This window comes from Narcine bancroftii, chromosome 7 (assembly GCF_036971445.1).
Source record: "Narcine bancroftii isolate sNarBan1 chromosome 7, sNarBan1.hap1, whole genome shotgun sequence".
In the NCBI taxonomy this organism is placed as follows: domain Eukaryota; kingdom Metazoa; phylum Chordata; class Chondrichthyes; order Torpediniformes; family Narcinidae; genus Narcine; species Narcine bancroftii.
In genome coordinates this window covers 50,451,916-50,479,199 of record NC_091475.1, presented here as the reverse complement: position 1 = coordinate 50,479,199, position 27,284 = coordinate 50,451,916, and the positions used below count along the sequence as shown (strand labels likewise).

The window sequence follows — 27,284 nt, the reverse complement described above, 5'->3', positions numbered from 1 at the left end:
TAGTTCTGTTTTTAATGTCATGAACTTGATGGTTACCATTTGTTTATTTCTATTGAACATTTTACCTTGTAGTTACAAATAATTAAAAAGCAAATGATTTTCTAAAATACCTTTCATACTTCTTGTCCTTTAAATTGTTTATGCTGAGGTTTCAAATGCATGTTTTAACTTGTGTACTCCACCCTTCAATTACATTATGCTTGGGCTCTTAGCATTGTAACAACTTAAATTCTGTGCAACAATGCAATGCTCGTCAGCTGAATAAGAAAGAAATGAAGTTCAAGATTTACTTGGCACTTAACACAGATTTTCATATTGTAGTCACAAACAGGTAGGGCAGGCAAAAATGAGGTTGGAAAACACAATTCACCATCATTCAAGCTTTTCTATTTATCAAGGTTCATTGACAATTCCTGTATCCAATATTCAAATATTTTCCTAGTTTCAATTATACCCAGAATTGGTTGATTCCATAAAATAAATGGAAGCTGATGTAAGCACTGATCCTTTTTCTTTGCAAAGTAATTGCTCTGTTGAAATTTGACATGTGATTTAATTTAGTTATGTAAGGTTACAAGGATCTGCAAAATTGCAAAAACTAGGAATCTTGAGAGCAATTTTATGTTAAACCTTCAGATTTACTAAGTTTTCTTTGTTCAGTCAATATCAATCAGTGTAGTTTTAATATTTTGATACATTGCACAATTTGATTATTTTATTCAAATTAAATGTTGTTCAATTCTGCCTGAATGGGAAGAAATGTGTAGTTGGATGATATTTAGGCTAGCCAGCTGTGCTATGGTTTTGTATTTTTGGAAAATGCCATCTGTTCAGAATTCTTTGCTCATTCATTCTGCAGAACTGTAGTTGAGTTCAAACAAATTAAAAAAGGAAAATTGATTTTGAATAATTATTCTTGCAGCCTTTTGTAGCAATTGTGAATTGAATAGTGTCATATCATTGGTTGAATTTGAATATTACTTGTGGAAGCGAGTGACAAAAGACATGTAAATAATATTCAGTTGTGATGATGTCCAGAGAGCTGAAACTCAGCTTCAAAGAGAGTCCTTTTCTATTGAAGTGCTGTGAACATTGGCATCCTTTTACTTAAGGCCCACTCAACCACAAAAAGCCAGAGATGACATTTCCGGTCATTTTAATTGGAAGTTTGGAAGTTTTGTTCAGTTTAGACATGCTTTCCACTTTTGAGAATTAATATTCTGGTGAGGAACTGAATCAGTCAGACGAACCAGCGCCTGAGGAAGCAGTGACATTCCGATGTAAGCTTCAGCAGGCTGTGTTTCGTGTTTCTGCAAATTCTTTTTGCTGCAGTTTGATGACAGCACTTCTTGTTGAAAGGAACTACTCCTCTTTGCTGGGCATGCTATAACAGATACAGGAATCCTACTTCAGATAAACATTGAGGATTTAGGGTGAAGTAGTTAGAAAAGGATTGCAGCATTTGTTTCATTCTGAACTGATTCTTGATATTGCAGCTCAATATAGCCTCAAAAGAAAAGCAAGCATAGTCTCGGAAACTTGAGTGATTTTAACGATGAATAGGAAGCAAGAACGGACACATTTGATCAACCTTTCGCTTCATTTTAAGATTCCAGCTGAGGGACATCGATGTTAAGTCTGCAGTGACAAACCAGATGATTCATTAGGTAAATGGTTTCTGTTCAAAATGTCAGTCTTCTGGAGAGTAAAGCACAAGGCCAAAGACCAGGACATCAAAGGATCTTGTGATTCGATATATGAGATGCTTTACTTGGTGAGAATCTGATTATTGTGTATATAGGTATGATTAAATTATCATACTATATAGGTACAAATTAGACATGTCTGCATTTTTAGAGAATTTCTCACTTTTGAATCATTCAGAGATTGTATTCTCGGCTTTTACATTATGCTTATAGTAGCTTTAGTTTACGTTAACAGTTCAAATTTCCTTTTAATTGTGTGGTTTTAAAATCAAATTAAAACATCCTAAAATCCTGTTGAGTTTTTGATGTATGGTCGTAATAATGCTGGCCAGACTATTTACAGAATACTATAGTACTTGTATTTTCTGTAAAAAAAAGGGTGATCATTGAAATTATCATTGAGTTCTTCAAGGTCAATGATTTTAAAGCAGTAACATTGTTTCCAATTTAGTTTGCATGGAATATTTGACCAATGTGGATCGAGGGTATGCAATTGATTTTGATATTTAACAATAGAAATTCATGTGTATGGTTAAAATTAAGTGAAATATCCCTATTTTTAAAGATAGTCATAGTTTAAAAACTTTACATTAGAAGAGATGACAAAGTAATGCAGTGCAGCTGTGTGCAGAGACTGCTGGTATATGGTTCCTCTTGTGGTGAATCTCTGATTCTGAATGCAGGGAATGAAAGCAAGGAGAAAATATAAAGTGTAATTCTCACAGCTGTGATGACCACCTAGTATAATTGAAACATGAAATATTAGCATAATCAATTAGTAATAGAGCAGCCAAGTATTCAGATACCATTTTAGTGATAGAAATTTAATTTAATTTGAAAACAAAGTGTGGAAAAAAAAATGTTGAAATCTACAAAAATGCTGTAAATCCTAAATGTGTTTACCAGGCAACGTGGTTACTTTTAGATGATTGCCTTTTAATGGCTTGGTGAAGTGGCCTACCAGGCAACTCATTTAGGTCACCAGCAGTATGTGTGCCCCGAAGCCATATGATATGCAAAAAAAAAATAGTGAAGAATAACACAAAATGGCTGTCCATTGATTCTTTAATAAAATTGTTCAATGGTGTGAAAATTTTAAGGAACAGATCAAAGACTGCCTATTACCTTCTGCACTTTAAGCTTGGATCTGACTAAAGTGCTGCTGGGGAGAAATGTTGCTAGGTTACAGTACCTGAAGGTGACAGTGAATCAATGCAACTTTCGAATGACTGTTGATGTTAAAAAGTGCCCATTTAACAAAACATGAAATCTGCTTCACCACAGTTATTTGAACAAATTTAATTATGTTAATTTTAAAAGAAAAAGGGGGAAATAAGGTTTTACTTAAATTGATTGTTGTTTTCTTTGTTTTTAATGTCAACTCCCATCATCCTTTGCTCTCTCTGCATTGATCGTTTATGAATACTGATTGTATTTTTTGTAACAGTAAAAGAGAAGTTTGTTTGCAGTGATATTTTCAGTTTAATCTGTCATGAATTATTTAAAAGAGTGATACTGGAATAATATTTTAACTTGCCCTAAATATGTCAATGTGCTGCATTATACACATTCTCAAATATTTGTTAAAGTTAAAATGTGTGTACTGACTGGTAAAGGGTAATTATTTTGTGTGTTAGGGTTGATGGACACCATGCAATCTTTATCTGTTCTCCTAAAATTGCAGCCATGTGGTCTTCTCCCAAATTTTGAGAGCCCTGATTTCCAAGAGAAAATGCATTATTGGTACTGATTTAAACTGGTATTTTTGCAGCTGAGGAAAGGGAGAGGTTGGTAAAACAATTGAACATTATTTGGAACATAAATCATAGATATAGATGTAGAAAAGCATGAACAGACTTTTTAATGCTCTAATCTGAATCATTTCTCACCAATGTCCTAATGTGTGTGCATTATTGATTGAAAAAAGGGGAAAATTTAATTTTATAAAACAATGAAATAAAGATGTTTAAAGTTTGTAATTTTCTTCTCTATTCCTCTATGATTTCACCTCTCATTATTTGTTACAGCCTGTTTTAAATGCCAGGGAAGGCACGAAGAGCTGAATCACCTACACTAGCTCTTATTATATATGATCTAGTAGATGTTGATTGCACCCATGAGAAATGGGTGTTAATATGCTCATACACTAATGACACTCAAAAATAAACTACCCCCCCCCCCCCCCCAGGTTCCCCTTCCCCTGATCGACGATCATTTGCAATCCTTTCCACCTCCTTGAATCCAGCTTTGTGCAGGAACAGCTGGATTTAAAAAAAAACTAATTGCCCTGATTTAGTAAGCTGTTTCAAATATGCTAGCATCATGTTCCTCCCAGTACAGTAGTGCTTTGGTCCTTGACCACCTTCATGGGGCGAGCCCACTCAGCTTGACTTGTATCTTAAGGAACCAAAATATATCTAACTTTTAAAATTAAAAACCAAATCAAATGAATTTCACAACTCTAATTTTCATTTATTTCTAATTTGAATATTTACATTTTCATGTCCTTATTTACTGAATCATGTACAGAAACTAATCACAGGACATCTTTATTGAACTCTCTTAGCAACTAACAAAAATCACATGCCCAACATGGCACCATTCCCAGTTTTCCTCCCCCAGGTTTTTAAACTTACCCAACTTTCTTGACAGGACAATTACTCCATCCATGGCTTAGTTATTGGCAAGGGACCACCAAAAAACCAAACCGAGAATTGCAACTCTTGTTTAATTAAATCTTGGATTTCTCCTCCAAAATGTCCTCACATTGAAGGTCCAAAAAAAATTGCTATTCCTTCTGTATAACCAGAAATTTTCAAATTTCTCCATTTCTCCAGTCCCCTATTCTGCACTGAATAATATTCTCAGAAAATGCTGGAAATATTCAGCATGTTGGGCAGAATCTATGGAAAGAGAAAGGTTCAATATTTCTGGTTGGAAATCTTTAATCAGAACTGAAAAGGAGTCAAAGGAAGCTTGTGTATGGACCAGGGAATCAAAAAAGGGAACAGTCCCTAAGAAATGCTGAAAGGAAAGGGAAAAGTATGTCCAGTGATGGAATTGCTGAAGATAGCAGAAATTGTAGAGAATGTTCTGGCTGCTAAGGTAGAAAGTGTGGACCAAGGAACTCTATCGTTATTCTGTCCTTGAGAAGAGGGTGTAGCGACTCACGAGCCGGATTACGACCCAGCTCACATAATGCTGGCAAACGTGGCTATTGTGAGGGCCTTGCAGGAACCTACGGCCGTTGTCCCACGTGATCTCCTGCACGGCAGGAAGCAGCGGGCAACCGCAGGAACGCCAGCCAGTTGGAGGCTGGCGCTGCAATGGCGTCACTCCTGTTGAGAGAGGCAGGGAATTAATATAACAGAGCTGGCAGTGCAATAAATCAGTCTTCAACCTCGACTTGCCTGCACGTGTGTCATTCTTACTCCACACTTTGCATAGCGTGCACGCTACATTGGTGACCCCAGCAGGTCCAACCGGCAGATGGACCCAAAGATGACAGACCAAATAGCTCTCCACGCAGTCTCACTAAAGCTGCTAATGTTCTGGACATCGCAGCCACACGTATGCTTCGAACAGGCCAAGGCCCAGTTCCATCTTTGACAGATCACTGCCGATGACACCTGCTACTACAATGTTGTCAGCTCGCTTGACCAGGACATGGCAGTGAGGGTTGTCAATTATACGGCAGCCTCCGGACCAAGGCAAATATGATGTCCTCAAAGAGCTATTAACCCACACTTTTGGGTTATCATGGTGTGAGTGTGCCGCCCATTTACTGCATGTAGATGGTTTGGGGGGGACAGGGTCCCATCCGCCCTCATGATCAAGATGCTTGCACTCGCTGAGGGGCACAGGCCTTGCCTGCTCTTTGAGCAGATTTTCCTGGAGCAGCTGCCCGAGAATATCTGACTCTGGCTCAACGACGAGGACTTCAGCGACCTAAGGAAAGTCACAGCATGGATAGACGCGCTCTGGAGAGCGAAGAAATAAAATGGAGCCTCAATGGAACAGATCACTGAGCCCCAACCCCAGCCAGCAACAAGGCCACAGCAGACGGAGAGGCAAGTGGACCCCGCCCCCCCTGTTGTGTTGGGTTCAAACATGCTTGTTATAAAAACTACCTTGAGCCTGGAGTTGCATTCATAACTTGCTTTATTTTAACATATCTACATGTGCAAGCATCGCCTGCTGCTCCCAAGCCCACCAGATGCATAACTCTCCTGGATGCGGAAGTCCCGCTCCATGATGTCATCAGCCTACTTGATGTCCCGCCAATAGTGTTACACCACATCCCCTTTACGTTCGAAGCATCCTTTTCTGTGGCTTTGCCTGCTACAGTTACCTTTACGCATTCAGGTACAAATGCACATAGAACATTTACAATACAAAGTCCTTCTTGACTCTGGGTGTTTTACAGTCTCTACAGATTCACTCTCTGCAGTCTCTTCTCGGTCTGACCTTGTTCTTATTATGCCAGGTGAATTCTATGTTTCGGCAGAGTCTCTGGACCTGCTTTTGCAGGAGTGTCCATTTCTAACCAGTGCTCAGGTCAGTCAATGGGCCAAGACCTCCCCAGACTTTTGAGCCAGTGTGGCTTAGATTCAGCCACATCCAGTTGACATCGTGGGGCCACTACCGGTTTCCAGTGGGGCGAGATACCTCCTCACTATGATTGACCACTCCAATAAGGTGGCTGGAAGTGGTTCTGATGGCCAACACCAGGGCATTAATCAACACCTGGGTGTCCAGGTTTGGAGTCCTGGAACATCTCACCTCCAACAGGGAAGTGCAGTTTACCTCAGAGCTCTGGACAGCGTTAGCCAAACTGTTGGGAACTCAACTCCACCATACCACGGTCAACAGGTTGGTGGACCGGTTCTACAGACACTTAAAAGCTGCGCTGATAGGGCAGATGAACTGCCTTGGGTCCTACTGGGGATGTGCTCCATGTCAAAGAAGGACTTTAATGCCTCTGCAGCAAAAATGGCACACCCTTAATCCCAGGGGAGTTCTTGGCCGCTGCCAAGGATCCAGAAATCCCCATGGTTGCACTGAAACAGCTGAGGGAAAGACTGGGTACCCTCGCCCCTACACCAGCCCCTGCTGCATGGTTAGCCAAGTCTTTCATCCCCAAGGATTTGCATACCTGTGAATATGTTTTTGTTTGACAGGGAACCCTTCAATGGCCATACGAAGGGCCATACAGAGTCATCAGACACAATGGGTCGACGTGTGTATTGGACATTACTGGCAAAGAGGAAACCACCTTTGACCGCCTGAAACTGGCCCATGTAGACATTACCCAGCCAGTCGAGATGCAGAGGTAGTCCGCCCAAAGTGGCGGTGGATACTCTGATCACTGGTTCGGGGGGTGGGGTGGGGGGGGGGCGGGTGATCATTTAGCGGCCTGCGAACTGAGTCGCAACCTGGCTCACAAAATGGCAGATGACCAATGGCTGTCATCCTCCCCCATGGTGAGAAACAGTGGGCAACGGCAGGAACGCCAGCCAGTAGGATGCCAGCGCTGCGACAATGTCACTTCTGTAATCAGAGGCAGGGTGTGAATATAAACAGCTGGCAGTGCAATAAATCAGTCTTTGACTGTGTGTGTGTTGTTCTTACTCTACACTTCATGTGGCATGCAGGCTACAAGGGGGTAATTATGGTGGAATATAATTTAGTGTCAGTTTCACAAAGCAAATTATTTCTGAACACGAGCCATTTGACTGAATAACTAAGGATTCCTTCCATCATTTTGCAGATGTTTATAAAGATGTTGAGGTTCTAATGGATTTGGCTATTGATTTTATCACCGTTTTGAGTCAAAGGTTGCAAATAGATTGCAGAAATTGACCAAATAGGGTGCCAAATGTCTATGGATAAATGGATTAAAAATGAAAACCCTACCCTGTGGCTGGATCTACAGCGACACATGTCATAGTTTTACAGGCTAATCTCTGCACTCTTTGAACATGGATACAGGAACACTTGAAGGCTTCCACATTCCCTAAATACAATCCATAATTTGCTATTCAATTCCCACAGTTTCTGGTGCAGTGGTACTCATTAACAATATGCTTCAGCTTCATGAAAGAGACTCTCAGTAATGAAGTGATTTGTGCCAAGCATCCACTGGACCAGGTCAACATCAAAACTTTGGCAAACAAAAAAACGATGGAGGAACTCTGGGTCAGGCAGCATCCATGAATATAAATAGACAGTCAATGTTTTAAGCTGGGACCCATTATTAAAACAAAAATAGGAAGGGGTTATATCAATTGTATCAAGATTAGGTTGGAGAGGGAGAAGAAAGGAAAGATTAAGAGGTGATAGGAACTTGAATATAAGGTGGGAGAGGTGAAGACCACTGGGGGAGAGTGAATGGTTAGGAGAGGGAAAAAAAATAATGATGGGAGTAGGTAAAGAAGAAATGTAAACACTGCAACCATGTGGGAGTAACCTGAAACTGGAAAAAGCAATGTTCATGCAGTTGGGTTTAAGGTAGTCCAGGAAGAATGATGTGTTGTTCCTTAAGTTTACATTTAGCTTGACCATGAAAATGGATGAGACTGAGAACAGGCATGTTTGTCTTGGAATGAATAGGTGAATTAAAATGATTAGCAACTGGGAGTTCGAGCTTGACCCTATGGACAGAGCATAGGTGCTCAATGAAATGGTTATCCAATCAGTGTTTGGTCTCACCCATGCAGAGGAGACGGGTCAAGTACATTGAACGCAATAGATTAGGTTGGATGATGTGCATTAAAACTGCGATGCCTGGAAAGTCATTTGTGGCCCTGGATGGAGGTAAGGGGGAGATGTAGGGACAAGAGGAAGTTTTGCATTTTTCTGTGCTAACAGCTGGAAGAACCTGAATGGGTGGAGAGGGAAGAGTTTACCCTCTTCCCCCCACACCCATCCAGCATCATCCCTTTTACTTTAGTCTCATTAAAGGGTCAGACCTGAAACTTTGACCATTTCTCTCTGTGGATGCTGCCTGAACGGCTGAGTACCTCCAGCTTCTCTTTGTCCACTCAAGATTCCAGCAAGTGCAGCTTTCATGTTTCTTTATCCAAACTTTGGCTGTGATTGGAATATTCACTACTTGCTCTCAGGCCAAATATCATCCAGGACAGTGCTTTGCTTGATGAAAACTTTTGCCATTGGAATCGAAATCCATTCCCTTTCACGACTGCAAAACAATGGCTGCAGTGTGTACTTTCTGCAGGAGGCATGCTGCGACTCACGCAATTTATCTCAACAGTATACTACCGCGAAACCAAGCCAAAGAAAGAAGATATACTAGCTGCAACTGAGTTGAGGAATATTAACATTCTAGAAACTGAATCACCGATCTTCTATGCTAGCTGACTGTGGCCCAATTTGGGATATATTCTTTCCCAAACTTCATTATTGAAGCATTCTCTCTTAAAAGGACAACTGAGTAACCAAACACCATCTAAAATATACATATAAATGTTCCCTTGCTCTGCAGCGCTTATCTTGTGAGAAATGACAAAAAATAAATAACTTACATTAACTTACATTAGATAAATGAAAATTTAGATTACTTATTCATGTTAATTACGTTTTCAGTAGCCTAAATGAGAAGGCGAACTTCTTTTATTTTCTTAAGTCTATGTAGTGAATGCACTTATGCAGTGTTGTTAGATAAAAAGATCAGTGACTTTAATCCAGCATCAATGAAGGAATAGATGTGAATATTCAAGGTAAATGAAATGTTATTGATGGAGGTGATGATAAACACTTGAGCTTAATCTCCTTGCCTTCTGTATGATAAAGATGATGGGTTTGATAGGTGCTGTTTACAAATTCTTGACTGGTAGCTTCAGCACACTGTAGAATGTTGAACGCCTTTAACTTTCTCGTTGTGTTATAATTGCACTGATCAAGAAAGTGGTCAGAATTCCATCATATGTGCTCGTCATGGGGGAAGGGCTTAAGGAAATCAAGACTTGAATCGTTTGTTGCATATTTCTAAGTCTCTGTCCCACGCTCATGATAGACACAGGTATATGTGTCCAGGCCACCTCAGGTTCTGATAAATGGTGGCTTCCAAAATTCTGATGGTGCAAAATTCAACAGTGAATGATTTTAAAAAGAATAGGGGATATCAAATTCTCATGGTGGGTGTGCTCATTGCCTGGCACAAATGTTATGGTCCATATCTGAATGCTGTCCTGATCTTACTGCACACTCATGGACTGTTCAACATTTATGGTTTTTAAAATTAAATTAGACACTGTAACAGGTCAGTTTAGCCCTACGAGTCCGTGCCACTCATTTTACACCCCATTAACCTACACCCTGGTACGTTTTTGAAGGATGGGAGGAAACCCATGCAGACACAGGGAGAGCGTACAAACTCCTTACAGACAGCGTGGGATTCAAACCCAAGTCTGGTCCTGATCACTGGCGCTGTAAAGGCTTTGGATTAACTGCTACTCCAATCGTGAGTAGAATTAAACAATTTGCACTCATCAGCAGCCATGCAAACAGACTGCAAAATGTTACCAAGGTATCAAAGGCTGTTACATTCTTGGGGACAAATTGAAACTTGAAAGTGCAAAATGGCAATGTAGCAAGTTAAGCACCATACAAATGATTTAGCATAAAGGAGGCAAAGAGAAGTTGCCAATAAATGTGAGAAGAGGAAGTATAACACAACCTCTTATTGAATAAAGCTGTACACATATGCTATTGTAACATGAAAGCAAGTAGAATTATTTCTATTCTTGTATCAAAGCTATTGAAAACTAAGAATTTTTAAGTTCAAGACCTACGAGAGTGTCATTTTTCAGCAGTCTGGAAAAAAAAATACGTAGTGAAGCAACAGATAAAAACTGTTGAACGCTGAAAGCTTAAATTCATTGTGGATTCTAAGTTGGTGATGTAATCTATTCAGTCAGAATTCCACGACTTGCTTGAAGTAAAAGTAGTTTTCAATAGCAATTAAATACAAAGGTCCTCTGCATGAACAAATGGCTCAAATGAATCATTTTGAGAACAGGATTTCTATTCATTGCACTTGCTTTAACATGCAGTTATGATGTGCTAAAATATGAGGACATTTTCTATTATGTTACATTTTTTTTTAAAAATTGGCAGCATGCCAGAACTGCTGTAATAGCTGTGCTACCACAGGTGAGGACCTGGGAGAGTGGAGACCACTCTGAAGGTTTCAAACACCTGATCCAAATGCTGATGGCTCAGTACAGGCTTTAAATGGCCTGCTAAAGGAGCTGATGGTGTTTTATTTTAAAATCCTGCAACCATGGAGGCCCATGCATAAGATGGCAATGCCTGTGCTTGGCAGCAGATAGGAGGGGTTGCAGACTCTTGGGGAGCAGAGAATTGGCGCAGGGCACCAGAAATAGGAGAACACCCCCATTGAGAAGGAGCGGCAGATGAGACAACCCGACAGGACGGTTACCACAGCAGCAAACCAGTAAGGGACTCAGCAGCTGGAGGACCCACACTGGCTGTGGGCAACTTGTGGTCAGGGGACCTTCACAGGATGCAGGCTGCTGGAGATGGGAACCAAGTAGCAGAGCCAGTATTCAAGAGGGTGCTGTAGGCAAGAAGGACTCCTGAAGAATCTCGGGTGCTGAATGCCTCCTGATCCCGTCGGAGATTTGGATCTGAAGTTAAATTGCCAATTCTGGAGGTGAATGCATGGGAACTCAGTGACTCTGAAGGGTCTCTTTTTTACTTCTCTTTCTCTTTTATTATAAGGGGTGCTGGGCAGCACTATTGGTGACTCTGCATTAGGGCAGGTTGCAGGCAATTTTGTGTAATGTTACAGGTTCTGTACTATTACATGACAAATAAAGAATTCATAATGGATATGCACAGGACTTTAAATATGCTAGTATTTGAATGCTAGTATTTGAAAGACTTTCACATTCATTTAACATTGTGTTACAAATGTGTATGTATTTTCACATATTTAAAAATGGCAACTTGTACAAGGTGGGTAGTATTTCTGCCACTTTGTTCCACTCCCCCAAACCTCATGTACATGCCCTGAGTGTAATTACGAGCTCCCATTTTAGTAAGGAATAGTTATAGACAGGAGGGACTGAATGGTCACAGTTAACATTTAACATTTCACTCATGTCGCATCCCAGCAACAATTCGATACATTGGAAGAACTGAGGGAAGGTTTGTCACAGTCTATTCCAGAATTTGATACATTTGCAAAAAACTTGGTGATTTTGCAAGGGAGAACCATTCTGACTGCTGGAGAGAAAACAGCTCTTTGAAGCAGCTCTTGCGGCCAGCCATTTTTTGTGCAAATTGGAGCAAAGTATGCCCTGTGAATGACTGTGCCTTTTAGGTGGATTGACCTGTGCCAGGATGGTCTTTTTGGGAAGCAAAGTGGTTCATTTTGATTGTGACTAGCAGTGAAGGTCACTTGGAAAGACTGCTTCATTTTATGTGTGATTAGCAGTGAAGTTTCTTGGATAGACTGGTGCCAGGGTCTTGAAAGCCATGGAGGCCGCCCAGTTCGAGTCTTGCCTACAAAACGACCAGGAGTGTTGTAACCACAGCTTGTGTGGATGGGCGTTTCTTCAAAGGCAACGTGAGTCTGTAGCAGCCACAACTCCAGTCTTCCCATCAGTTCAACATTAATTCTGGGCATCAAATTTCAAAGGCCTACACTTCAACACTGAATTTAAAAGACTGAACTTTGAAGTAACTTTCTGGATTTTGGCCTAGACTGTAATGGTTTGGGTATATCACACAAACACACTAGACATCTGCGCATAGCTGGGGATAGATTTAGTATTAAGGATAGTTTAAAAGTTAAGACTATAGTTTAAGAGTTGGAAATAAAACTAGATTTTTTAAATTAAACACTGTCTGGTTCATTGCCTATTGCTGCTCGTTACAAGCGGTTCGTAACAGTCTATGAGTTTCCATAGTCTGTCAATGTTTCAAAAATAAATTAGCTAAATTAGTAGATCAGAATGATGCATCATATAAATACAACTTAGCAAGTGATATATGTCTTTATCATTGAAGTATATCATTCAGTTATGTTTGTAGAATAATTTTCAGTGATATCAAATCAGGTTCAAATGGGTTAGTAATATTTCTTTTTCATGATTGGCCCATTTTCAGTTGCAGGAATAAACTACACCAGCTGCTCTGTTTAAGTACAGGATTTTTTTTAAATGAAGGGGGGAAAAAACACAATTCTGTTCATCGAGCTATCAGATTAAGGAATTATTGCCATACTAAACACCATTCATCCTTTTGAATATTTGCTTCCTTTATATGAAGCAATCTAGGTAAGGCTATTTCCTGCTTTGGCTTTGTAGTTCTGTGGATTTTTCACACAAGTGCTTTTCCAATTCCCTGAATAACTGTTTTCACCAACTTTACAAGCTATTCAGTTACAGAAGTAAACATTCTCTGCACTTAAAAATAAATGGTAATGCACCTTTCACTTGTGGAAATAGCTTTTCTGCACGCCATATTAGCATTATTATCTCATGCACTTTTATCAACTGTTCTATTCCAATGAGAACAACGTTTAGCTTTTATAGGCGAATCCTTGTCGTAATTCTATAATGCTGATACCTCATGTTCATGGGAGAATTAAGGGGTGTGATTGTAAACAGTAATTTAAAATGTCACCCATATCAATGCTTTGCAGTGTGCAGGTGACAGTGGATGAATTTCAGGAGAAATTAAATTACCCAAGGGATAACAGTGCAAACAAAAAGAAGATGATTAGATAAAGACATGAAAGGCCAATCTAGAGAAATTTTAAACAGGAGAACCATGATCAGTACCTGATATGCATTGCCTAGTACTGAGGTCTTGTAAATCTGAAACTGTAAATGAAAGAAAATCCTGGAAATGCTCATTATCTGAAATGGTTGAATCGATTGTTGAATCTGAAAACTGTAGTGTACATAATTGGAAGAACTGGTATGGCACTTATTTTCAGTTTTAATAAAAGTTGTGGCCACAAATGGACGCCCAAGTTGAACCTGATGTTCCCTTTTGTAGGCCATTTTGTGACTATTAAATGTTGTACAATAACTAGAAATAAATTCAAATAAATCACTTGAAAATCACTTTTAATCTAAAATGACCATTGCCAACCTTCTCAATGTTGTTTACAAATTGTCCCATGGCATTGGCCCTCTTGAGCTCTGAAATCTCCAACTTTGTAAATCTTCTCCAATTCCTGCTTCAAGTATCCTTGATTTTCATTGCTCCACTATTAGCAGACTGGCCTGCAGTTTCAAGATTCTGAATACCCTTTTGACCCTCTATTGCACAGTATTTTCAAATCTAACCTTAATCCTTAACTCTCTCATTTGCCTGACCATAGAACATTACAGCATAGAAAACAGACCCTTCAGCCCTTCTAGTCTGTGCTGAACTATTACTCGGCCTAGTTCCACTTACCTGCATCCAGCCCAATTCCCCCCATACCCCTCCCATCCATATATTTTCCAAATTTTTCTTAAATTTGAAAATTGAGCCTGCATTCACCACTTCAGCTGGTAGCTTGTTCCAATATCTATGTGAAGAATTTCCCCTAATTTTCCCTCTAAATTTCCCTTTCACCCTTAACCCATGACCTCTGGTTTGTATCTTACCTAAATGGAAACAGCCAATTTGCATTTTTAAAAATCTATATTCATCATAATTTTGCATACCTCTATCAAATCTCCCTTATTGTTCTATAACAATAAGGGAGATTTATTCCCAGAAGGAATAAATTCCTAACCAGTTTAACACTTCCCTGTGACTCAGTTCCTCAAGTTCAGGCAATATCCTAGTAAATCTTATCTGCACTTTCAATCTTATTGACATTTTTTTCTGTAGTTAGGTAACCAAAGCTGCATACAATACTTCAAGTATGGCCTCACAAATGTTTTGTACAACTTTACCATAACATCCTAATCCCCATACTCAATACTTCAATTTATGAAGGCCAAAGTGCCAAATGCTCTCTTTACAACCATATCTACCTCTGGCATCACTTTCAGGGAATTATGTAACTTTATTCCCAGGTCTCTCTGTCATACTGCACCACTTAATGCCCTACCATTCACCATATACGTCCTTTCTTGGTTTGTCCTTTGAAAATGCAACACCTCACACTTGTCTGCATTAAATTCCATCCACCATTTTTCAGCCCATTTTTCCAACTGGTTCAAATCCCGTGCAAGTTATAAAAGCCTTCCTCGCTGTCCACTATACCTCAAATCTTAGTGTCATCTGCAAACTTGTTAATCCAATTTACCACATTATCATCTATATCATTTATATAGATGACAAACAGCAATGGTAACTGCTTCGATCCTTGAGACACAACACGAGGCACAGGCCTTCAGTCAGAGAGGCAATCGTCCACTCTGACTTCTCTCAAAAAGCCAATGTCAAATCCAGTTTACTACCTCCCCATGAATACCAAGTGACTGAACTTTTTTGACTAACATTCCATGAGGAACCTTGTCAAAGGCCTTACTAAATTCCACGTAGTCAACATCCATAGCATTTCCTTCATCAATTTTCTTGGTAACCGCCTTGAAAAACTCTAGCAACACAGCTTTGTGACTATGTTGACTATCCTTAATCAATCCCTGTCTTTTCAAATACTTGAATATCCGATCTTTTCAGACACCTTCCAGTAACTTAGCTACCTCTGATGTCAAACTTACCAGTCTATAATTTCCAGGGTTATTTTTGGAGGCTTTTTCAAATAACAGAACAATATGAGTTACCCTCCAGTTTTCTGTCACTCCAAGTGACATTCTAAATATATCTCTCAGGACCCTTGCTATTTCTATACTAGCCTCCTTCAAGGTCCGAAGGAATACCTTTTCAGCCCTTGGGGATTTACCTACCTTTATTTGCTTTATGACACAAAGCACCTACTCCTCTTCAATCTCTATAGGTTCCATAACTTCACTATATGTTTGCCCCACTTTCCTGAACTCTGTGCCAGTTTACTGAGTAAATACGGATGAAAAAAGCAATTCAGGGTTTCCCCATCTCTTCTAGATCATACATAACCAACCACTCTGATCTTCAACTGGACCAATTTTCTCCTTTTCTATCCTTTTGCATTTAATATACCTGTAGAAACCCTTAGGATTTTCCTTCACCTTGTCTACTGTTGCAACTTTTTGTTTTCTTTTAGCTTTCCTGATTTTCCTCTTAGGTTTTTCCGTGCATTTTTTGTTTTGCTCAAGTACCTCATTCGCACCTCGTTCTTCATTATAACCAGGGCCTCATATCCCTAAATCCATGGTTGCTTATGTCTGCTAACTTTGCCTTCAATCTTTACAGGAACATGCCAACTCTTTACTCTTTAAATTTCTCCTTTGAAGGCCTTTCATTTACTGAGTGCATCCTTGGTGGAAAACAACTTAGCCAAATCCACACTTTCTAGATCCTTTCTCATTTCTTTTATATTGGCCTTAATCCAATATAGAATTTCAACCTGAGGACTGGTCCTATTTTTATCCATAATTATCTTTAAACTAATGGCATTATGAACACAGGACCCAAACTTCCCTAATTAAGAGATCCAGTATTGATTTCTCTCGTGGGTACCTTGATATATTAATCTAGAAAACTTTTCTGAACAAATTTGACAAACTCCAAGCCATCTAGCTGTGTTACAGTATGGGAGGCTGAGTTAATATCTGGAAAGTTAAAATCACCTACTATCATCTCCTATCCTTCTGCCATCTCCCTGCAGATTTGCTCCAATTCTCGCTGACTATTGGATGGTCTATAATGCAACCTCATTAATGTGGTCATACCTTTCCTTTTCTTCAGCTCCATCTTTTTGCCACTGTGGACAAGCCCTCTAGTCTATCCTGTCTGAGCGCAGCTGTGATATTTTCCCTGATGACCAATGCTATTCCTCCCATTTCACTCCTCCAGCTCTATCATGTCTGAAACAATGGAAGCCCAGAACATTGTGCTGTCAGTCCTGCCCCTCCTGCAGCTAAGTTTCACTCATGGCCACAATGTCACTATTCCAGGTGCTATTTCACGCTCTAAGCTTTTCTGCCTTTCTTGCAATACTCCATGCATTGAAATAGATGCACCTGATCTATTTCCACCATGCACAACACTTTGATTTCTGTCTTTATATGAGTCTTCACATTATGTTTTTCCTCCATTCCAATATCTGCTCTGGCACTGATTTTCATCCCCCTGCCAATCTAGTTTAAGCCCCCAGAAGCAGTACCATCCCTTTAGCCACATGTTAAGCTGCATTATCTCCTCTTTCTAACCTCACTAGCACATGGCATTGATTGCAATCCTGAGATCTCAACCTTGGAGGTCGTGAGCTTCAACTTCACATCTAACTCTCTGAACTTTCTTTACAGGACTTCATCACCCTTCCTTCCACATCATTGGTCCCTATGTGGACCAGGACATATGGCTGCTCATCTTCCCTCTTGAGAATGTCGTAAACTCGATGTGATATATTCCAAACCCTGGCACCTGGGAGGCAACATACCATCTAGTATTCTTGATTTCTTTCACTATTGAATCTCCTATAACTACAGCTTGCCTCTACTCCTCGCTTTCTTTCTTGCAATAGGGCCAGACTGTGCTAGACTGAAAAAGATAATGTTAAGACTGCATACAAAGCCATGGCTTGTAGCTGCTAGTTTGTCCCCCTCAACAGAATCCAAAATGGTAAGCATGCTATTGAGAAAAACAGCCACTAGAGTACCCTGCACTGACTGCCTGTTCCCTATCCCTCTCCTGACTGTCATACAGCTACCTTCCTTCTAGGTATGATTGCATCCCTGTAACTCCTGTCTGTCACCCCCCCCCCCCCCAGCTTCCCGAATGTTTCGTAGTGCATCCAACTCCAGCTCCCATTCTCTAATACATTTTCTAAGACCTGCAATTGGATGCACTTCTCACAGATGAAGTCATCAGCAAAGCTGTTGGTTTCTTTGACTATCCACATTCTCTAAGAGGACCATGTTCTTGTCTGTCATTCATTTCAACCCCAATGTCAAATTTTGTTTGATTTTTTTTTCCTTTTGTTAAAAACAATATTTAGGTGCAAGTTTAATATCTTTGACTTGCTCAAAAGTTTTTATTCCAAGTGATAAAGCATTCTGTGTACTTGAATCAGTCATTCATAATGGAGAATAATGAGAATTTAAAAAGGTTGATAGACAGAAGGATCTTTGTTTTTGTTCATTTTGTTTTCTTGTTTATGAGTTATATAATTTGAACATGTTGGCATAACAAGTCATTATGAATGCTACTGGTATTATAATAAATGAAAGAAAGTTGTGTTGGTTTTGTGCAAAGCTATAATGCTATACTTTGAATTCTATATGCAGTACCTGTCTTAGTGTCCATATCCAAGCGAGGAAGGATCTCACTGGGAATATCATGCTGGAGCTATGAATGGTGACTGAGGAAGATTGAACAATTCTTTAAGGTGTTTAGAAGAAAGCAAGTTGACCTTATTGAGATATGATTTTGTGAGGGATTGACATTGTGGCTGCCAAGAAGCAGTTTCCACTAGCGATGGAGTATTGGTTCAGGCATATTCATCAAATTATTTTTGCTGGTGTTCACCCAGTGGTATTGGACCATATCTGAATTTTGACATTATCTCTCTCTTTGCTTAATCTTTTCAAAATAAAATCACTCTTGTGATTTGAATGTGGAAATAAGTGAACATTCTAAATTTTTCTCGAGAAAACAGTTTTATTTTTTAACAAATAATGGAATTTACTTCAATAAGTTATATTGGTTGCAAACAAGCAGAAACAATTTCAGTGTTGTCTTTATCAATGTTCATAAACTAGAGGCAGTTGAAATGCTTCACAGTACAATTTTCTTGTAGCAAAACCAACTCTTCAGCTTATTGCTATGTTGAAGAAAAATAGGTCTGTGTGAAATTAATGTTTGACTGTTTTCTGGATTAGCCTATTTCTGCCAATGTCTCATTCTAAAATACAGATGGAGTGTTAAAGGAAGAAGAATCAGATTTTCAGCTTATGAATTTCACAAAAACAGTTCAGAGAGCACAAACTGGTTTCACTAAGTCAAACAAAACGTAATCTCCTGGAAGAACTCAGTGGGTCGAGCAGCAGCAGTGGGAAAAAAAATGCCAACCTTTTGCGCCAAACCGCTTCATCAAGACCCTCCAGCAGATTGTATTATCTCCTGATTCCTGCATCTGCAGTCACTCATCTGTCCCCTAATTTACCTGTGCTGTTGTTATGTGAGAATGAAATTACAACTTGCTTGCCCTCATTTCAATGCCTAAAATAACTCGCCTCTTGTGGTACTGTTCATAAATAACATGGTTTCAATTTAACTATTGAAATGCAACTGTCTTTAAGCTGATCCATAGCTTTAAGGCATTGCAAAGTGCTTCCTGCCAAAAAATGGCCCAAATAAGAACACTCTAAGATAAATTTGAAGCTGGTTATTAAAATGACTATTGACAGGTGCTTAAAATCCAAATGAATTAAAAATACTGAAAATACTAAGCAGGTGCTGCAGTATCCTTAGAAAAAGAGGAAGAAGTTCCTAATGTTTCATGTACATTAAGATTTGGGGAAAATAATCTGAAGTTTGGCCAAAGGTTATTGATTCAAAGATGGAATATAAAGGAAATGAAGGTGGGAATTTCAAAGTTCAGTTCCTTAGCAATTGAAGACATGGTTATCAGTAGTGGAGCACTTTAAATTTGGGATGATGAAGGGGCCAGAATTGATATGTGCATTTATCTGGAGAGTAAAAGTGAGTGAGAAAATCATAGAAAAAGTGAAAGGAAAGACAGTAGAGGATTTTGAGTCCCTGAAGTTATAAATATCATGGTATTGATGAACAAAGAGCCAATGAAGATTAGTAACAACATTGATGGGAGTAGTTATAGATTAGGACACAGATCGCAGAGCTTTAGATGATTTTAAGAGAACAGAACTGAATATAAGGCAAGTTAACCAGGAGTGAACATAAATAACTGAGTTTTGAATACACGTAGCCCTCAACTTACAACCCTAATTAGGACTGAAGGATTGGTCATAACTCGGATTGGTCAGAAGTCAGATTTGCATGTCTTAACGAGGTATTAAAATAATTTTTCAAAAAATATTTTTAACAAATGAACCTTTAACGAAGAATCTCAGCATATGTGCAGTAATTACAAAAAAAAATTGGTCACATATGCAGGTGGATATTCCAGAGGAGATGTTTAATGATTAGCATTGACAGTGAGCAGAAAGAAGGGCCTGGTTTCCATGCTACATCTTTGCAGCTAGATTGGCAAGTTCTATTTTAGGTAATTGCCAAAGAAAGTGATGTAATGGATGTCTGGGAAACAGAGTTTCATGGTTGGCTAAAGGCAGAGGTGTTGGTCTTCTCCTCAGCTATACATACAAGATCAAGTGAAGAAGAAGAAAACAACATGCTGAAAGGATGTAATGTTAAAATTGTTTGATCTATCAAGATTAATGTTATGGTAATTGAACTGGTCCTTGCATGACTAGCTTCTTCTTGAAATGTTGATAATTTAAACTACATAAGATTGTAACCAAATTGCACCTCAAAAGAGCTTCCACATTTTCAGGCATGTGTAGTATGGTGTTAATATAAGAGGACATACAGTCTTTGCTTATAGAATAAGTCATTTTATGGAGGTGGTCTCCTTTGTCTTGTAGAAGCAGTTTTCTCCAGATCAATTATTGAAAAACAAAGTTAGATTTGTATCAAAGTTATCGGAAAATGTCATGGGAACTAATTTACTTAAACAAAATTAATAGAAGTTTATAAAAACTTGAGAGGCAGAGATGGGGTAGACAGTCAGAATATTTATTTCAGCGTAAAAATATCACATACAGGAGGGTATACATTTCAAGTTGGGGTGGGGGTTTGGAGGTGATGTGTGGGGTGAAGGGTTTTTTTGATGCCTGGAATGGGCAGCCCAGGATTGTGGTGGACATAGATACAATTGTAACGTTGCAGATTGTAGCTTCTAGATAAACAAAAAATTGCAAGGAATAGAGGGATAAGTTTCATGTGCAAGTGGCAGAGTTTTACTTTAATTTGGGCATTATGTTTGTGCAGCTGTGCAACCTGTGCAACTGCATCACTGCCTGGTTTGGAACCTGTACCACCTCGGACCGCAAGACCCTGCAGAGGATAGTGATCAGCGGAAAAGATCATTGGGGGCTCTCTTCGTTCCACGAGGGATATCTACAACATTCACTGCAGGCGAAAGGCAATAAGCATTGTGAAGGGCTCCACACACCCCTCAAGTAAACTGTTCACCCTTCTGTCATCTGGAAGGAGGTACTGCAGCACTAGGGCCCATATGCCCGGATTGGGCAATAGTTTTTTTTTCCCCCAGGCCATCAGACTCCTGAATTCCCAGAACATATGTGCATAGAGTACCTTGGTACCAGTGAATCATACAGTATATGACTTTATATTTAATATTTTACGTGATTAACTTCTATCTCAACTTACGTTTATGTAAATATGCTCCATGGGCCTGGAGAAATGCATTCTCATGTTTACCGTGCAAGCATGGTATGAATGATAAATAAAATTGACTTGAAATTTGTGAGTTGAAGGGCCTGTTCCTGTGTTGTTCTATGTAAAATGAAAACATTTGTTTGGACTTCACTGAGACGACTAACTATTTTCAAGATTTCCTTTAGTTTTGCTTATGTTCTGTCAGTTCCTAAGTTTCAAGTACATTCAAGTTACTAAAGAAATAATTTAAAATTCCTTCATTTTAGGCAGGATATAGGAAACATTGGTCAGAGACTTTAAACCCGATGATTTGACTTAGCTGGAATAGTTGCCGTCCTATTATTTGATAATGTAATTACTGTAATTACTTCCTTTGCCTCCACCCTTTTAATGGGAAACCTGCAATTTCATAGTTGTCCTTCCACATTGATAATATGAGGCTTTAATCTTTCCTGTGGTAAATCCCATTTTATTGTCACTATTAATCTTTGTTGCTGCAAAATTTCCTAGGTGTGCCTCTGTTCTAAATCATATCTTCTCTCACACTAAACCCTTGATTCTTGCTTTGCCAATATTTTCCACATAACATATCAATAACTTGGTGGTAATCAGACTTTAATCAAGATGGGAATTGCAAAGCTTTGGCTTTCGGCTAACACATATTGGAAACTTGCCAGTGTAGATTTTATGATTGAATTCCATGCCGATGATTGTCACTCAGAATCCTATGTTTATATTTGCTGCTGCACGACCACACCCCGGCTCTCACTCCCTCTCTATCACCCGCCTTCCCAACTGATCCCACATTAGTTCAGACAATTTTTCAACTCATTCAGGTCACAACAGAAGTAAGTTGCATTCATTCGTCAAATTCAATGATACAGACTGGTGTTTTTAATTAACATTTAATTTTCCAGATGTGGAGATTGTTTCTGTTGATGGGGGTGGGGTGGGTGGGGGGTGGGAAGTAAATGAGCGAAACACAAGAACTGCACATGGTGGAATATTGAGCAAGCAAAGAGGAGCTGGAGGGAGTCAGGATGTTGGACAACATCCGTGGAGAGTAAGGGGCTGTCAACGTTTCTGGCTGGGACCCTTTATCGAGACTGGGATGGGAAGGGATGATATCAAGCATAAAATAGGGGAGAGGAAAATGGCTGGGAGGGGGCCAGATGAGAGAGATGGAATGGCGAGACAGGTGGGAGAAGAGAACGCTGGGTGAAGAGGTAGAACCAGGAAAGTCTGGGTTTTACCTGAAATTGGAAAATTCGTACCATTGCGTTTTAGGCTACTGAGGCCTATTTTGAAGTTTATACTTACCCTCTGTTTGACAGTGTCTTTGTGAGAATTGCAAGGGGAATTAAAACGGCTGGAAACTGGGAGTTCCAGCCAGACCCTGCTGTCAGAGTGCAAGTGTTTAAAAAAAGTGGTCTCTCAGTTTGTGCTTGGTCTCACCATTTCATCAGATGCAAGGATCAACAATGAGATAGACAACAGACTCGCCAAGGCAAATAGTGCCTTTGGAAGACTACACAAAAGAGTCTGGAAAAACAACCAACTGAAAAACCTCACAAAGATAAGCGTATACAGAACCGTTGTCATACCCACACTCCTGTTCGGCTCCGAATCATGGGTCCTCTACCGGCATCACCTACGGCTCCTAGAACGCTTCCACCAGCGTTGTCTCCGCTCCATCCTCAACATCCATTGGAGCGCTTTCATCCCTAACGTCGAAGTACTCGAGATGGCAGAGGTCGACAGCATCGAGTCCACGCTGCTGAAGATCCAGCTGCGCTGGATGGGTCACGTCTCCAGAATGGAGGACCATCGCCTTCCCAAGATCGTGTTATATGGCGAGCTCTCCACTGGCCACCGTGACAGAGGTGCACCAAAGAAAAGGTACAAGGACTGCCTAAAGAAATCTCTTGGTGCCTGCCACATTGACCACTGCCAGTGGGCTGATATCGCCTCAAACCGTGCATCTTGGCGCCTCACAGTTTGGCGGGCAGCAACCTCCTTTGAAGAAGACCGCAGAGCCCACCTCACTGACAAAAGGCAAAGGAGGAAAAACCCAACACCCAACCCCAACCAACCAATTTTCCCCTGCAGCCGCTGCAACCGTGTCTGCCTGTCCCGCATCGGACTTGTCAGCCACAACGAGCCTGCAGCTGACGTGGACTTTTACCCCCTCCATAAATCTTCGTCCGCGAAGCCAAGCCAAAGAAGAATTTTCCAGATGTGGAGATTGTTTCTGTTGATGGGGGTGGGGTGGGGGGGGGGGGTGGGAAGTAAACGAGCGAAACACAAGAACTGCACATGGTGGAATATTGAGCAAGCAAAGAGGAGCTGGAGGGAGTCAGGACGTTGGACAACATCCGTGGAGAGTAAGGGGCTGTCAACGTTTCTGGCTGGGACCCTTTATCGAGACTGGGATGGGAAGGGATGATATCAAGCATAAAATAGGGGAGAGGAAAATGGCTGGGAGGGGGCCAGATGAGAGAGATGGAATGGCGAGACAGGTGGGAGAAGAGAACGCTGGGTGAAGAGGTAGAACCAGGAAAGTCTGGGTTTTACCTGAAATTGGAAAATTCGTACCATTGCGTTTTAGGCTACTGAGGCCTATTTTGAAGTTTATACTTACCCTCTGTTTGACAGTGTCTTTGTGAGAATTGCAAGGGGAATTAAAACGGCTGGAAACTGGGAGTTCCAGCCAGACCCTGCTGTCAGAGTGCAAGTGTTTAACAAAGTGGTCTCTCAGTTTGTGCTTGTTCTCACCAATGTAGAGGAGGCCACACCCCATGCATGAAATGCAGAAACCTTGTTTGGATGGTGTATGTTAAATGGTGTCTCACCTGGAAGGGCTGTTTATGCCCCTGGGTGGATGTGAGGGAGGAGATGCAGGGATAAGTATGACATCAATTGAGGTGGCAGTGGGAGGTGTTGGAGAAGGTGGAAGAATAGGTGGGGAGAGAAGAGTGAATGGGGGAATGTGGTCTCTGAAAAGTGGGATGGAGGGAGGAGGGGAAGAATTGGGATCATGTTGAAGGTGGTTGTAATGTCAAAAAATGCAGTGTCAGATGTGGTGGGTGAAAAGTGAGAATCGTGGAAACTCTGTCCTTGTTCCAGTTTTGAGGAGGCAGTGAGAATGAAAGTAAATAAAATTGTGTTGCAAAAGAAACTAATTAAAGTTCCTTGAAAGGATCTGGAAGATCTTTAAAGAAGAGCAAATGTGTAATGTGGGTCCAGCAGTGCTAATGATCATATCGCTTCAAAGTTTATCAAAGCTTCCGATACTCCTTGGCAAGCCTTTGCTACACTAATACTGAAAGTTTTAAAGTGGTTCGATTACTACATTTCAGTGGAAAAAAGATAGAGCATTCCTGAAATTTCTCCCAGTTACCTTATGCATAAAACGAACCCATTTAAATGAAAAATATTAATGAATCGAAGGAAACAAACAGAAAAATGTGAATGAAATCATTTTAATGTCTTTATTCCTCAATATAATTTAAAGATACAGATGTTAGATACTTCAACTGTATCTTGTAAATCAGACCTGTGCAATTATTGACAGAAAACTAAGTAAAAGTATAAATGAACAGAGCATAAAACATATTAGGACATTTAAGTTATTTGCAGTGAATTTGGGCTTGATAATTATACAAAGAAAGAAAATAAGAAGAAAATTTTCAAAGTAAATTCCTTTCAAACACTTTCTTATCAAAAGATTTTGTCAGTCAAACTATGCAGACAACATCTTATTTTTTAAGAATTCGTGAATGTAAGTTTTGAAATTTGAATGTCCAAAAGTACTATTATTTAGATTAATGAATTGAACTTGTGTGGTGTGTACTAATAGTCTAAAAAGGCATGAAACAAAATAACTTAATAAAACAAAAAGTAAAATGAACCTTGCAAACTGCAATCTGAATTTCTTTAGGAAAAACACAGAGTATTTTCAAATGAAACAAATTTCTACATTATAATTTTCACTTTTAAATAAATACTTCATTGTATTTGAAGGTGTCTACAAGGATTCATAGTAAATGCACTTTAATGAATGGTTTATAAGAAAGGTTTATCATGGTTTCATAACTTGGAGAAAGTAGATTCTCCCCCCCCCCACCCCAACATGCAGATTTTGCAAATCTCTGATGCGTTGGTAAGAAGGAACTCTGAAGGAACTTTCAAATACTTTAAATTAATTGTGTAATGTGGTTATATGCAGCGTTAAGATGAGGGATGTTCTGCAAGGTATCTTTTGGCTTGGCTTCGCAGACAAAGATTTATGGAGGGGTATGTCCACGTCTGCTGCAGGCTCGTTGGTGACTGACAAGTCCGATGCGGGACAGGCAGGCACGGTTGCAGCGGTTGCAAGGGAAAATTGGTTGGTTGGGGTTGGGTGTTGGGTTTTCCTCCTTTGTCTTTTGTCAGTGAGGTGGGCTCTGTGGTTTTCTTCAAAGGAGGTTGCTGCCCGCCGAACTGTGAGGTGCCAAGATGCACGGTTGGAGGCGATATCAGCCCACTGGCGGTGGTCAATGTGGCAGGCACCAAGAGATTTCTTTAAGCAGTCCTTGTACCTCTTCTTTGGTGCACCTCTGTCTCAGTGGCCAGTGGAGAGCTTGCCATAGAACACGATCTTGGGAAGGCGATGGTCCTCCATTCTGGAGATGTGACCCACCCAGCGCAGTTGGGTCTTCAGCAGCATGGATTTGATGCTTGCGGACTCTGCCAGCTCGAGTACTTCGATATTGGTGATGAAGTCATTCCAATGAATGTTGAGGATGGCACGGAGACAGCGCTAATGGAAGCTTTCTAGGAGCCGTAGGTGATGCCGGTAGAGGACCCATGATTCGGAGCCGAACTGGAGCGTGGGTATGACAGCGGCTCTGTACACGCTGATCTTTGTGTGTTTCTTCAGGTGGATGTTTTTCCAGACTCTTTTGTGTAGTCTTCCAAAGGCGCTATTTGCCTTGGCGAGTCTGTTGTCTATCTCGTTGTCGATCCTTGCATCAGATGAAATGGTGCAGCCGAGGTAGGTAAACTGGTTGACCGTTTTGAGTTCTGCGTGCCCAATGGAGATGTGGGGGGGTGCTGGTGGTCATGGTGGGTAGCTGGCTGATGGAGGACCTCAGTTTTCTTCAGGCTGACTTCCAGGCCAAACATTTTGGCAGTTTCCGCAAAACAGGACGTCATGCGCTGGAGAGCTGGCTCTGAATGGGCAACTAAAGTGGCATCGTCTGCAAAGAGTAGTTCACGGACAAGTTGCTCTTGTGTCTTGGTGTGAGCTTGCATGCGCCTCAGATTGAAGAGACTGCCATCCGTGCGGTACCGGATATAAACAGCATCTTCATTGTTGAGGTCTTTCATGGCTTGTTTCAGCATCATGCTGAAGAAGATAGGCGAGAACGCAGCCTTGCTTCACGTCGTTGTCAATGGAGAAGGATTCGGAGAGCTCATTGCTGTATCTGACCTGACCTTGTTGGTTTTCGTGCAGTTGGATAACCATGTTGAGGAACTTGGGGGTGCATCCGAGGCGCTCTAGTATTTGCCAAAGCCCTTTCCTGCTCACGGTGTCAAAGGCTTTGGTGAGGTCAACAAAGGTGATGTAGAGTCCTTTGTTTTGTTCTCTGCACTTTTCTTGGAGCTGTCTGAGGGCAAAGACCATGTCAGTAGTTCCTCTGTTTGCGCGAAAGCCACACTGTGATTCTGTGAGGACATTTTTGGCGACACTAGGTATTAGTCTATTAAGGAGAATCCTAGGGAAGATTTTGCCTGCAATGGAGAGCAGCGTGATTCCCCTGTAGTTTGAGCAGTCTGATTTCTCGCCTTTGTTTTTGTACAGGGTGATGATGATGGCCTCATGAAGGTCCTGAGGCAGCTTTCCTTGGTCCCAGCAGAGCATGAAAAACTCATGCAGTTTGGTATGCAGAGCTTTACCGCCAGCCTTCCAGACCTCTGGGAGGGATTCCATCCATACCTGCTGCTTTGCCACTTTTCAGTTGTTCAATTGCCTTGTATGTCTCTTCCCGGGTA

At 40.5% G+C, this 27,284-nt stretch overlaps 1 protein-coding gene across 17 annotated transcripts in view; it reads left to right on the top strand.

The window, feature by feature from the left end:
- LOC138738906 (rho guanine nucleotide exchange factor TIAM1-like) overlaps positions 1-27,284 on the top strand; it is a 273,989-nt gene that overhangs the window by 183,600 nt on the left and 63,105 nt on the right. Inside the window, exon 1 of one of the 17 annotated variants that reach the window (XM_069890083.1) lies at positions 1,246-1,774. The exons of 12 other annotated variants lie outside the window; for them this stretch is intronic. In XM_069890083.1, the coding sequence (XP_069746184.1) occupies positions 1,688-1,774 (87 nt within the window). In that variant the 5' untranslated portion in view covers positions 1,246-1,687. Of the gene's footprint in view, positions 1-1,245; positions 1,802-11,991; positions 12,322-21,006; positions 21,063-27,284 lie in introns of those variants that run through there. 4 more of the 17 variants (XM_069890084.1, XM_069890085.1, XM_069890086.1 and 1 more) reach the window with 4 other exon arrangements.